The sequence below is a fragment of the Moschus berezovskii genome, chromosome 7 (assembly GCF_049115385.1).
Source record: "Moschus berezovskii isolate FMDL1 chromosome 7, NW_MosBer_1.0, whole genome shotgun sequence".
NCBI classification, from domain to species: Eukaryota; Metazoa; Chordata; class Mammalia; order Artiodactyla; family Moschidae; genus Moschus; species Moschus berezovskii.
Window position 1 is genome coordinate 32,266,142 of NC_142466.1, and position 13,990 is coordinate 32,280,131.

The 13,990-nt window shown below is 37.9% G+C and overlaps 1 protein-coding gene across 1 annotated transcript in view; it reads right to left on the reverse strand.

The window, feature by feature from the left end:
* The window catches only part of ADAMTSL1 (ADAMTS like 1), a 529,587-nt gene that overhangs the window by 461,326 nt on the left and 54,271 nt on the right, over nt 1-13,990 (reverse strand). The window contains exon 2 of the mRNA XM_088837881.1: nt 7,443-7,570. Coding sequence (XP_088694007.1) covers nt 7,443-7,570 — 128 coding nt within the window. The remainder of the gene's footprint in view (nt 1-7,442; nt 7,571-13,990) is intronic.

Consider the following 13,990-nt stretch of genomic DNA (forward strand, 5'->3'; position numbering starts at 1 on the left):
ATGGAGATGTTGGTGAAAGGGGATGAAGTTTCAGTTATGCAAGATAAATGAGTTTTGAAGATCTAAAGTACAGCATGATAATGACAGTTAAAAATGCTGTACTTTATACTTGAAATTTGCTAAGACCATAGATTTTAAATCTTCTCAACACGTACACACTCCAATACATAGAAGGGATGGATACACTACTTGGCTTAATTGTGGTGATCTTTTCTTGATGTATTCATTTATCAAAACGTCAAGTTGTACACCTTAAATGTATATTATTTTTAGGTATCAAGAATACCTCAATTAACTAGCTTTTTTAAAAAAAGAAAACAGGAGAAATGAAAACTTCAGAAAATCTATTGAACTAACCAAATAAGGAATTTTTAAATAAACAGAAAAGGCCAGCCAAGAGTAACAGAATCCCAGTATGGCTAGTAAAGGTTATGGACACCAAACACATTCCCAACCATCTTTTATTCCAACAAACAGGTTTATGGCCCCGAACATTCAGTCATTGGCCTTAGTATATTCTCCTCCTGAAAGAAGATCAGATCATGGAACAAAACATCTTTCTAAAATATATGACCTGGAATATTAGAAATACTGGTAATACATTTAGACTAGGCTTTGACCCAAAAGTAAAAGGAAGGCAACCGCAGACTCTCAAACATATATCCCCAAATGTAAAATCTCCTCCATATAAATGATGTGACTAGTCGGACTCATTCTGAATTTGTGTATCTTTCTGTTAAACAAACCTCAGACATGTCCAAGAAAAACAGGGCTGATAACATACAACATTAGATGAAGAATAACAGATAAATCTTGCTTTGGGGCTCACTTGGGCTGAAAGTTCTAAAACCTCTTAAAACAAGTCTTGTGAACCTTAATTGGATGTTATGACAGAGATGAGGTGAAATTTTTAAAAGAGAAAATTTCTGTTTAAGAAGCCACATCTTAACATTAAAATTTTTCTTTTGGTATTATTACACATCAAATCTTAACATTAAAAATGTCTTTTGGTATTTATTATTATAAAGTTTATAAATTATTTGCTAACTAAAGTTTCTATTCATGTAAGTATCAGTATTATTATGGGAGAAAAACTATGTTTGCAATTAAAAAGTCAGAGGAATTAGCTTATTTTCCCTTAGCACGATTATTATGAAATGACAAGGTTGAATGATCTTCCTTATTCCCATGAGATAAGACTCCTTGGGGCTATTTATTTTAATTTTTCTATGTTTATATTGACAACATTCTGGCAGCCACATCCCTTTGGAATAATATCATAATCTTAATTTTTTTAGGCATCTCTTTGGTGTGATGATTTTATCTCTTGTTCATTTAATAATTTTGTTCAACTCAAAAAAAACTGTATTCAACTCAAGATTTCAATTCATGGACTTCCCTGGTGATCCAGTGGTTAAGAATCCACCTTCCAGCATAGGAGATGCAGGTTCTATTCCTGGTGCTGGTTGGAGAATTAAGATCCCACATACCTTGGAGCAACTAAGCCTGTGAGCCATAACTAGAAAGGCCAGCATGCTATAACTAAGGCCAGTGCAGCCAAAAATAAACAAATAAGCACTTTACAAAAAGAATTCAATTCAAAATGTTTTAACTTTAAAAAATGCTTTCAATCTTTATAGGTATGCCTTTTGTTTGTTCTTTGGCCATCTATGAAGTTGACAAGTTTTTCATCTAATCAGTTGGGATTTAATAAAGTATTCATACCCAATGTATTAAATAATCTATTATATTAATCTATTAATCCATAGTGTTAATTAGTCTGGAGATTGATTTGGCATTTCAGAAAATAAAAAAGGTCATAAAAGACCTTTAAATCTTCTTCAGCCACCAATGCAAAGGTTGACACTATACTTAAAAAGTATCAGCTGACTAAATGCAGTCATAAATGAGCTACAGTGAACACCTTTGACCTCGACCTTGACACAGACCTAATATAGTGGTACATGTGATGTCAGAATTACTATTCTTTCTTTAAAAATTTATTTTAATTGGAGGCTAATAACTTTACAATATTGTGGTGGTTTTTGATGTATATTGACATGAATCAGCCATGGGTGTACATGTGTCCCCCCCATCCCGAATCCCACTCCCACCTTCCCTCCCCATCCCGTCTCTTTGGGTTGTCCCAGTGCACCAGCTTTGAGAGCCCTATTTCACGCACTGAACTTGGACTGGTCATCTATTTCACATATGAGAATATACATGTTTCAATCCTGTTCTCTCAAATCATCCTACCGTTGCCTTCTCCCACAGAGTCGAAAAGTCTGTTCTATATCTGTGTCTCTTTTGCTGTCTTGCATAAAGGGTCATTACCATCTTTCAGTTCCATATATATGCGTTAATATACTGTATTGGTGCTTTCTTTCTGACTTACTTCACTCTGTACACATAGTAGGCTCCAGATTCATCCACCTCATTAGAACTGACTCAAATGTGTTCTTTTTCATAGCTGAGGAATATTCCATTGTGTATATGTACCACAATTTTCTTATCCATTCATCTGCCGATGGACATCTAGGTTGCTTCCATGTTCTAGCTATTGTAAATAGTTTTGCAATGAACATTGGGGTACATGCAGACACACTATTCTTAAGTGTCTTATGCATCTAGAACTCATTTCGGGCAAAGTTAAATGACCCAGCTGAAGATAAACTTAGAGCTCTCAGAAACAGATCTTTAGTATCAAAGTGTTAAAAATATGGTCGAGTAATTTAGGTTGAAGGATTGTTTCCACTAAACTAAACATAATACTAGGTCAACCAGAAAAATGAATTTTCTAGAAATACTATTTCAGAGTATTACATAGGAGAGGTAGAGAATTGGGGAGAGAAGAAGCAGCTTCTCGAGGTAGGTAGTACATTGTTTAATTCACTTGCAAAAAAACAAAGGACCATCATAAAGTACAAGTAAGTAGACTCTGTTTTCTAATTAAGAAAATAAAAGCAGGCATTATATACTACTTGGCGATTAGCAACAATTGCATTATTAGAGAAAGTCAATGAAACCTAAAGGAATCTTACAGAAACTAGCAAAACTTTTAGAAAAAAATTTACACAGGGCCTTCTTTCATTGTTCAAACCAAAGTTACAGCAAAATGCAATAATAAATGCTCCAATATCAGAAACTGGGAAAATCAAGCACTGCTTCTTTTCTGTGAGCATAGAGAAAAGACAGGGGAGAAGCCAAGCACATGATTCTGCTCAGTATCCAGATCAGGGCTGCTTTCCCAACCTTAAGCACTGCCAGTTGAGAATGAAAGGTTTTATATGTAATGCTTGCTTATAATTTCACTGCGTTTTTTTCTCCACTGATTTTTTTTCAAAAGATTGCTCTGAGAAGATGTTCTACACTCAGGGGGTTAACCAAGCATCCTCCAAACTCCTAGTCCATCAGGGAACGTAGTACTTAACTCCAGAAGGAGAGTCGTCCTCTATTCCATAAAATCTATTTTAGTTTCCTTTACTGTTTTATAATGTTGGGAATAGAGTAATTATTTTCTGATAGATTTAAAACTATTAATATCAGACATTAATGTGAACAATGACCTCATATCACTAGGGCTGGAAAATTAGCTGGGCAGATTAATGCAGCAGGGGATGGAAGTTACTTGGGCTGAACTGGAATGCTGACCATTTCACTACAACACACATTCTAGTTACCTGCTGGGCCTGTAAGGACATATACATTCATAACCTCTGATCTTTCCCAAGAGTTAATAAGGTGACTGAATTGAACTTGGATGTACAAATATGAAGTGGAGAGATGAGAGAAAACCCAGTAAGTCCATTAACCGTTAAAAATGAATTGCCACATTCTTAGATATACCCGTCATGTAAAATTAGACATTTAATTTTCAAATACATGAGGTTTTTAAAGTATCTTTGATATTAATTTTTTATTTGATATTAATTTCTCATTTAAATGCTTTCTTTGCTACAATCACCCTTTCAGTCTTTGAATTTTATTGAATGGGTTTCCCTGGTGGCTCAGATGGTAAGGAATCTGCCTGTGATACATGAAATCCCTGGGCCAGGAAGATTCCCTGGGGAAAGGAATGGTTACCCACCCCAGCATTCTTTCCTGGAGAATGCTCCTCTCCCTATTTAGCCTGGTGGGCTACAGTCCACAGGGTCACAAAGAGTTAGACATGACTGAGAGACTAACACTAAATGTATATCACTAAAATAACTTTACTGAGACTTTCAACGTCTAAGTCAAAGATCTCTCTTGGTAAATGTCACATTCCACTTGAAAATATGTGGGTTATTTCCAAATATCTTGATATTGATTTCTAACATAATTCCACAGTGATAAGAGAAGAGACTCTCTATGATTTCATTTCTAGACCATTAAATTTTTGTACTTTGTTTTATGTCCCTGGATATATTCCAGAGTCTCCTAGTTTACAGTCCATGGGAACTTGAAAGGAATTTGTATTCTATTGTTGTGTGAAACTGCATAAATCTTAATTATGTTGAATTGGTTCATGGTGCTTTTCAGGTCTACTGTATCTTTCTACTTTTCTATATACTCAATCTATTAATTTTTGAGAGTTTGATATTGAAACACCAACTAAAAATCTTAATTTATCTACTTAAAAAATAATTGTAATACATAGTGGAACTATATGTAACTTGGTTCTGTATTTTCAAAGTCTCCTGTAAGTGTGTTATAATACTTTCATAATTAAAAAAAAATTTTTTTAATGAATTTCCACAAAAGACCATCTATGGTAGACTACAAAAATGGTCCCAGTTCTTTACCAACCTGGTGTCAAAAGCCTTTCCTTTTTACATTTTTGTTCTCCCACACTGACTTTGAACTTGGCCAGGTAATTTACTTTGGCCAATGTACATCTTCAGAAAAAATATGACAGATCTATTTATCTGTGCGCAACATACAGTAGGTTACCATTCTTCAATAGAGCTTGTGTTGTGAAGTGACTTTATACTGAACTGTACTGCCTCTGATTCTCTTGAGAAAAACAACACACAGCGTGATTCAGCTCTGCAGTCCATTTTTTCCCCATATTTCTTTATATTCCTACCAGATTTAGAAATGCCATTTGTTTGAAACCTTTATTCTTCTTCTTCAAAGCCCTAAAGAATAGATGGTTCACTCCTCTCCCTATTTTTTATTATCTCCTATCTACCCCAGTATGGGTTTATTGAATGCATTTTTTTAATATTTGAAAGTCAAATAAGACATATGTATGTTTATAAATTTTAGAATTTTCATTCTGCTTTTTCAGTTCATTATAAGTAGACAACAACCAATATTTTTCATAGTATCTTTTTTTTTAAAGAAAAGTGGTCACACCCTTTCTCTTTAAGAAGTTGCTTGTTTTTTTTTAATTGGAGTACTTTGCAAAATGTTGTGTTAGTTTCTGCTTTACAATGAAGTATCTTACTAAAATCTTACTGACTGGAGTTTAATATACTAGGTGACAAACAGGGTAGCTTTGAATTTCACAGGACATCCATGTTTGATGATTTGCCAAATTACAGACTTTTGCTTGTGGTTCTAATTCATTCCTGAAGCTGTTTCTCAGTCTGTCGCTCAGTACAAGATGCTCACAATGTAACATTTACATTGCTGAGCCAATATGAAATTTCCCATACATTTCTTACCAGCTTTGTGAGACACATGTTTTGGCTCATCCCTATAGAATATTTCAGCATGCTAATCTGGGCAAACTATATAATAGGAATATGCCAAATTTGTACCTTTTGGCTTTACTGTGTACATTTATTTTCAGTTTTGTCTCACAGTGTTACCACCATGTAGCAACATGTAGTGAAGATTTACAAAGTTTTGATATTCAAGATTAAGAGAACAGGTGAATTCATAAGGATGAAAGATCTATTCTTTCTATTTAGCTCACAGATCTGGTTTTATATGAAGCTGGCCTCCAAAGAAGACAGACAAACTCACGAGTTGATTCAACCAACAGGCTCATCTTCAGGGTAGACCCAAATACCAGAATGGCTAAATACCAGAACTGATCTGGTAACTTTCAAGATATGGCTTTTAGTCATGTTTCCCAGAGTATGTTATTTACACTGGGGCCTCTGTGGAAGCAAAATGATCTCTAGTTATCAATGGATCCAGTGAGGAAACATCTATTGAGCTTTCACTATCTCTCAGATTCTGTGCAGACCTGGAGGATACGGAAAAAAGTAAGACTTGGACCCTGATTTCAAAAAATTCTCACTCTAATTAGAATAAATTGATGTTTTCCTGAAACTACATCTCACCACTTTCTGTTGCTTATTAAAAGTCTAGAAAAATCAGCAGATGCATAATTTGTCCTTCCTCTGTTTCACATATTATAATCTATAATAATTTTGATCAAACCTCTTCCTTGCCATATATAATATTTTTCACTGTCAAATAAAACCTTTCATTAAAAATATTACCATAGTATTTTGTATTTTATAGTTTGGAGAAAAATCTAGTCATAGACCACACAACTCAAGAAGTTTTGACTTATCATTATTCTAAGTAAAGATGTTCCAGTCCAACACCTCAAGCCTTTTCCTTTCAGCTTAGGAACTGTGAGCCACTCCTACTTCCCCTTACATCATTGCTCCCACTAGTCACATCCCAATTTCCACAGCAGTTTCTATTCTTTCAAGTTTTCCTATATACACAACTCATCATTCAGGAAACTGAATGACTTTGGGAAAATTCTGACCATTACAACATCTAAAAAATCATATAGCCTTCATTTTCAAACTACTGGTAACATTGGAATAACAAAATATGCTTTAACGCTAATATTTTTGTTATTAGTCACCACAGTAGTTAAGATGGTACCAGAAGTATAATAAATTATGGAGCTATAGATACTGGATCCACTTTTGATAATTCATTTCTAATAATATTTTTTCCTTCCAGTTCTAACATGAAAACATAAGGAAATTTGCTTGGTGAATGACATAAATTCTACATAGCTTATCGCATGCTGCTGCTGCTGCTGCTAAATCACTTCAGTCGTGTCCGACTCTGTGTGACCCCACAGACGGCAGCCCACCAGGCTCCCCCGTCCCTGGGATTCTCCAGGCAAAAACACTGGAGTGGATTGCCATTTCTCTCTCCAATGTGTGAAAGTGAAAAGTGAAAGTGAAGTTGCTCGGTCGTGTCCGACCCTTAGCGAGCCCACGGACTGCAGCCTAGCAGGCGAGGTCCTCCATCCGTGGGATTTTCCAGGCAAGAGTACTGGAGTGGCTTGCATTGCCTTCTCCGTAGCTTTTCACATAAGGGCATCTAAATACCTAGCAGGAGATGGTCATATTAAATTCTTTGGGCCTGCCTTTCAATCCGAATTTGTGTGCAACAAAATGCTCTGCTTTACCCGCAAAGTACGGCCCCGGTCCCTTGGGGAGCAGGGAGGCCAACCCTGCGGGCTCAGGACTTACTTGCTGCTGAGGCAGCGTCTCAGCGAGTAGGAGGCCCCTCCACCGCAGGTGCGTGAGCACTCGCTCCACGGGCCCCAGGCGTCCCACAGGCCGTCGCGGTCCTCCTCGGAGCGTGCGGTCCTGGAGCTCTGTGAGGAACGAGAGCATCATCAGTGCGCGTCCGCCGCGAACCGGAAACGTGTCCTAAACCGCGGGTGGTCTGCGTGTCTGCACACGACGGCCTTGTTGGGGACGAAGCTGGGCTCAGCTTCTCAGATTCTTTCCAACTTAACAACGTACGTATGTTGGGCGGAGGAATATTTGAGTGCAGGGACCCCAGGCTGTGACTGAAAAAGGCAAGGGCCCGCATTAATGGGAGTGAATGGGAGAAGGTGGCCAGAAATAGCAGTCTGGGCCAGAGGCAGGTAACCTGCACTGAAGTCAAAAGTTTCGTGAGCCTTCTCTTTGCTGCTCGGTGAACAGAGAAGCTGCACTCAAGAGATGTTTCTGCTCTGAGAAAATGGACATGTGCATATCGTCACCGCTTTCCAAAATTTAATGTTTTAAACAATGGACTTTTCTTTTTTTTTAATGAAGCAGCATCATTCTTGGTTTTTAGGTTTGTCAATGAGAATAATTGTATGAATTAACTTGAGTAATACAACGACTAGACAGACAGATTTGCTTGTTATTGACAGACTTCCTAGTGAAATCTGCATTTACTCTAAGGAAAACTGTTATATGTAGGTGTCCATGTAGTGCTTCACATGTCTTAGAAGAGTTAAAGAGAATATTGGCGCCAGTCTTATAATAGTTAATAGAACAGATTTTGGAGTTAGATACTGCCTCAGTTTGGATATGGATTCTGTTTTTTAACTAATTATGTGTCTGTGCACAAGTAATTTCCCACCTCTTTACGTTTCAATTTTCCTTTCTATAAAATGGGGATAATATAACCATGCCACAACATCCACATGTGTCCCTGTGCCCATGTGTGTGTGTGCGCGCGCGCGCACACACACACACACACACACACACACATACACTCTGTAAAAAGACTAGTTATATAAACTAAACTTAGGACAAGTCTCAGAGTAAATCACAAGTAAATATTACTGATTATTATGTTATTATAAATTGAGAACATGTCTTTATGTATCTTCACAGTTGTATTAGTCTGTTCATGCTGCCATAACAAATTATCAGACTCGATGTCTTAACAGAAATTCATTTTTTCACAATTCTGGAATCAAAGTCCAAGACCAGGATGCCAGGATGGTTGGCTCCCAGTGATGACTTTCCCCTTAGGTTGCAGATGGCTGCCTGTCCACTGTGTGGTCATATGAGCTCCACTTTCTGTGAGTAAGAGAGGGAGAGTGAGCTCACTGGTGTCTCTTGTTTGTAGTGCATTAATCACATCATGAGGGCCCCACCCTTACAACGTCTTCTAAACTAATTCTCTCCTAAAGGCTCTATCTTCAAATAGCATCACATCGAACACGAGGGTTTCAACATTTGAATTTGGAGAGGACATAGCTCAGTCCATGGCAAGAGTTCTACAAATAGCTAGTGGAAACTGTGGCCAAGTTACTTTACTGAAGAAACCAGGTGATACCCATATATTAAAGGTGGTATCATTTCATGTCAAAGGCATACACATAACAAATGTTAAAATTTCAAAACTATATTTGGAAAAAGCAATTTGTAAAGAAAATGTGTGTGATAGGCTGTATGATGGTTTCGCATTCATTTTCTTTCCTCTGAGGAGACAGCATAAGCAGAAAGAGCATGGAATACAAAGGTAACAGGAGGGCAACCTTTTACAAAGCATTATGACCATCTGAGATGGTGCAGGTAAAGTGACCAGCATACAGTAGGCTGTATAAATGGTAGCTCTTATTATTATTATTTTGAAAGACTTTCTCACACCCTATCTAGTTATACTCAAGGCTGCTGCTGCTGCTGCTATATCACCCACTTAGGAGGAGTCCCTGAAAAGGAAAAGCACATTGTATCACCCCTAGAATAGAAAACTATTTATTTTGAAGTAATGGGATTTTTTACAAATATGTTGCTATGGGACTCATTTGTCAAACTGATTACTCCTTGGAACTTTTACAACCTGTACAAATGAAGTCACAAACTTGGCCTTAGAGTATTATCTCAAGGAATGTCTAACTGGTACATATTGTATTTACATTCCTGAATCATTTGAAATAAGTAGTGGGATGCTGCTGATGCTGCTAAGTCACTTCAGTCGTGTCCGACTCTGTGTGACCCCACAGACGGCAGCCTACCAGGTTGCCCCATCCCTGGGATTCTCCAGGCAAGAACACTGGAGTGGGTTGCCATTTCCTTCTCCAATGTGTGAAAGCGAAAAGTGAAAGTGAAGTCGCTCAGTCTAGACAGTTGCTAAAAGAAGACACATAGACCTACTTGGGCTTCCCTGGTGGCTGAGTGGTAAAGAATGCACCTTGCAATGTAGGATGGGTTTGATCCCTGAGTTGGGAAGGTCCCCTGGAGAAGGAAATAGCAACCTACTCCAGTATTCTTGCCTGGGAAATCACATGGACAGAGGAGTCTGGCAAGCAATAGTCCATGGAGTCACAAAAGAATTGGACATGACTTGGCTACTAAACAACAACGAAGACCTACTTAGCCTACAGTGTAATACTGACTCCAGAGCCTCCCAGCTGTGATTTACTTATGCTTCAATTTTCTTATCATAGATTGGGAAGAATAAAGCTATCTATATTCCTGAGACATTGTGAGGATTAGAATATTTAATATATAAAAAGCACACAAGGCAGAAACAACCCAAATGTCCATGGGTGGATGAATGGATAAACAAAATGTGCTGTATTCATAAAACAGAATATTTTCAGCCTTACAATAGGACCCAGCCATACCACTAGTGGACATATACCCTGAGAAAACCATAATTCAAAAAGACACCATGCACTTCAATGTTCATTGCAGCATTATTTACAATAGCCAGGACATGGAAGCAACCTAAATGTCCATCAACAGATGAATGGATAAAGATGTGCTTCATATATGCAATGGAATATTACTCATACATAAAGAGGAATGATATTGGGTCATTTGTAATGATGTGGATGGACCTATAATCTGCCAAACAAAGTGAAGGAAGTCAGAGAAAACTAAATATCATATATTAATGCATATATGTGGATTTAGAAAAATGGTACAGGTGAACGCTTTTTCAGGGCAGGAGTAGAGACATAGGCATAGAGAACAGATGGGTGGAAATGGAGTGGAGGTGGTAGAATGAATTCGGAACTGGAATTGACATATGTGCACTTCCCTGTGTAAAACAGATAGCTAGTGGGATCCTGCTGATTAGTGCAGGGAGCTTGCAGTTCAGTGCTCTGAGGTGACCTAGAGGTGTGGAGGCCCAAGAGGGAGAGAATATAGGTATAAGTGAAAAGTGAAAGTGAAGTCGCTCAGTCGTGTCCGACCCCTAGCGACCCCATGGACTGTAGCCCACCAGGCTCCTCCATCCATGGGATTTTCCAGGCAAGAGTACTGGAGTGGCTTGCCATTGCCTTCTCCGCCGAATATAGGTATACATGTAGCTAATTCACTTTTTTGTACAGAAGAAACTATACAACAATGTAAAGCAAATATATCCAAACAAAAAATAATAACATTTTTTAAAAGGCAGGAAATTCTGACACATGCTATGACATGGATAAATGAGGAAATTATTCTAAATGAAATAAGCTAGGTACAAAAGTATGACTATTATATGAATTCACTTACAAGAGGTACGCAGAGTAGTCAAATTAATAGAGACAGAAAGTCAAATGGTGATTCCTAGGGACTGAAGGGAGGGAGAGAATGGGGAGTTATTGTTTAATGGACACAGACTTTCAATTTGAGAAGATGAAAATAGTTCTGGAATTAGATGGTAGTAATAGCCCCACATAATAATGTGAATGTGCTTAGTGCCAGTGAACTGTACACTTAAAAATGAGTAAGACAGTATATTTTATGTTATGTATGCTATATCACAATAAAAATAAACATATATGCACATTTAAAAAACTCATAAGCCTCAAATAATATACCATATAAGCATTTGATACCATTATTATTGATCTAATATTAATTATTATTATCATTTATACACACATATGGGATCTAAAAGGTACACTGAGAAGGGAGCAATGCTTTTTTCTTTTTCTGCTGAGCTTAGTTGAGACACTGCTCTCTGTAAGTTTCATCTTTCTTAAAACTTCGACTTTGCCACAGGGAAACCTTTCAGTCACCTGCCACACGACACTGACTTGGTGATATGATCTGCCAGGAGTTTGAGTTTCCTATAAAATGCAGCACAGAATGTGAAAGAGAAACCCATTGATTGCCCTCAAATCTGTCCTTTCTAAAGTATTTACTGAGCTCCAAAGCCTGCTTCTTAGGGTTAATAAAACCCATCTCTAATCACGGCCATATAGGATACTCCTTTTCCAAGCTTAATTACCTAGTGAGAGAGAAAAGACACTTTGCCATTGAAATGTACATACTGAGTCTCTTGCTCATCCAGTAACTTCATTCCTCAGATTTGTAAAAAGGTTTTGTGCACCTCCCGACTCCATTTTTGTTTGTTCTGTGTGGTTTGTTCTGTTGTGAGTATATTTGACTGATAACAGGAATTATTTATGTGGCACACATGCATTGTTAAATGCAATTTCCTTTATTTTATTAAAATTCAATCTGAGATGAAAACCAGTGTCATAAATGCTAGCATGCATAAAGTAATTAAAATAAGCAAAATGAGTGGTTACAAATCATGATACTATCCAGTTACTACCACTGAAAAAAAAATTTCACACACAGTATTCACATGTGAACTCTTCTTTCACGTGAGGTAAGAACACATGAATGCCAAATCCTGGAGTCATTTCTCCCTGGTGGCTCTCTGGATAAGATATTTAGAAAATAATGTCTGGTTGAAATCTGGCTTTTATAGAGAAGGAAATTGTTTCAGACTCAGCGCTAAAGTTGCTTGGTAGTTTTCATGTGCCTGGTAGGGAAATTAAAATGGAGGAAGTCTTGTTCAGCTTTCAGAAGCAGGAGAGCAGGCCTCTTACCTACTTCTGACCTGGACACTGCCTACACACTCTGCCTGCCTGCAAGCACAGCAAGTAAGATGGCATTTTACATAAGAAAGGGAATGGGTCTTGGAATTCTTGAGCCGCTGGAGGTCTGGCTAACCCATCAAGATATAATGAAATCCTGTGACTCACAAGGTGAAACAAACAGCATTGTAAAAGTTTAAAAAAAGCAAAAAAAAATAAAACAGAGCGGCATGTCAGCACACAACCTAATGATAGTATCAGTTTGTGACCTGGGATTGTAAGTGGGAGTCCCCAAAATTGAAATTTGAAATTTCACCCATGGAGCGGATGCACTACCTAGGACCTTTTTCCAATGAGGACTCCAGATTGCTGTTAATGAGGGACTTCGCAGCACTGTTTAAGTATGAATGTTGGTCAGCCCAGTTTGGTGATGCATGTGCCGTTACTTTTCTCTACTGTTTCTATTTCTCTTCTTTTAATGACTGCATATTGAAAATAAGTTACATAATCCTCTATTAAATATTGAAACTGTTGTGTGTGACAAGTGGTTTCTTTTGTTAACAAATTTTTTGAACCCCAGACATCTTGGAATGTGAAGTCAAGTGGGCCTTAGAGAGCATCACTACGAACAAAGCTAGTGGAGGTGATGGAATTCCAATTGAGCTATTTCAAATCCTGAAAGATGATGCTGTGAAAGTGCTGCACTCAATAAGCCAGCAAATTTGGAAAACTCAGCAGTGGCCACAGGACTGGAAAAGGTTAGTCTTCATTCCAATCCCAAAGAAAGGCAATGCCAAGGAATGCTCAAACTACCGCACAATTGCACTCATCTCACATGCAAGTAAAGTCATGCTCAAAATTCTCCAAGCCAGGCTTCAGCAATATGTGAACCGTGAACTTCCAGATGTTCAAATAGGTTTTAGAAAAGGCAGAGGCACCAGAGATCAAATTGCCAACATCCGCTGGATCATGGAGAAAGCAAGAGAGTTCCAGAAAAACATCTATTTCTGCTTCATTGACTATGTCAAAGCCTTTGACTGTGTGGATCACAATAAACTGTGGAGAATTCTGAAAGAGATGGGAATACCAGTCCACTTGACCTGCCTCTTGAGAAACCTGTATACAGGTCAGGAAGCAACAGTTAGAAATGGACATGGAACAACAGACTGGTTCCAAATAGGAAAAGGAGTACGTCAAGGTTGTGTATTGTCACCCTGCTTATTTAACTTACATGCAGAGTACATCATGAGGAACGCTGGGCTGGAAGAAGCACAAGCTGGAATCAAGATTGCTGGGAGAAATATCAATAACCTCAGATATGCAATGACACCACCCTTATGGCAGAGAGTGAAGAGGAACTCAAAAGCCTCTTGATGAAAGTGAAAGAGGAGAGTGAAAAGGTTGGCTTGAAGCTCAATATTCAGAAAACAAAGATCATGGCATCTGGTCCCATCACTTCATGGG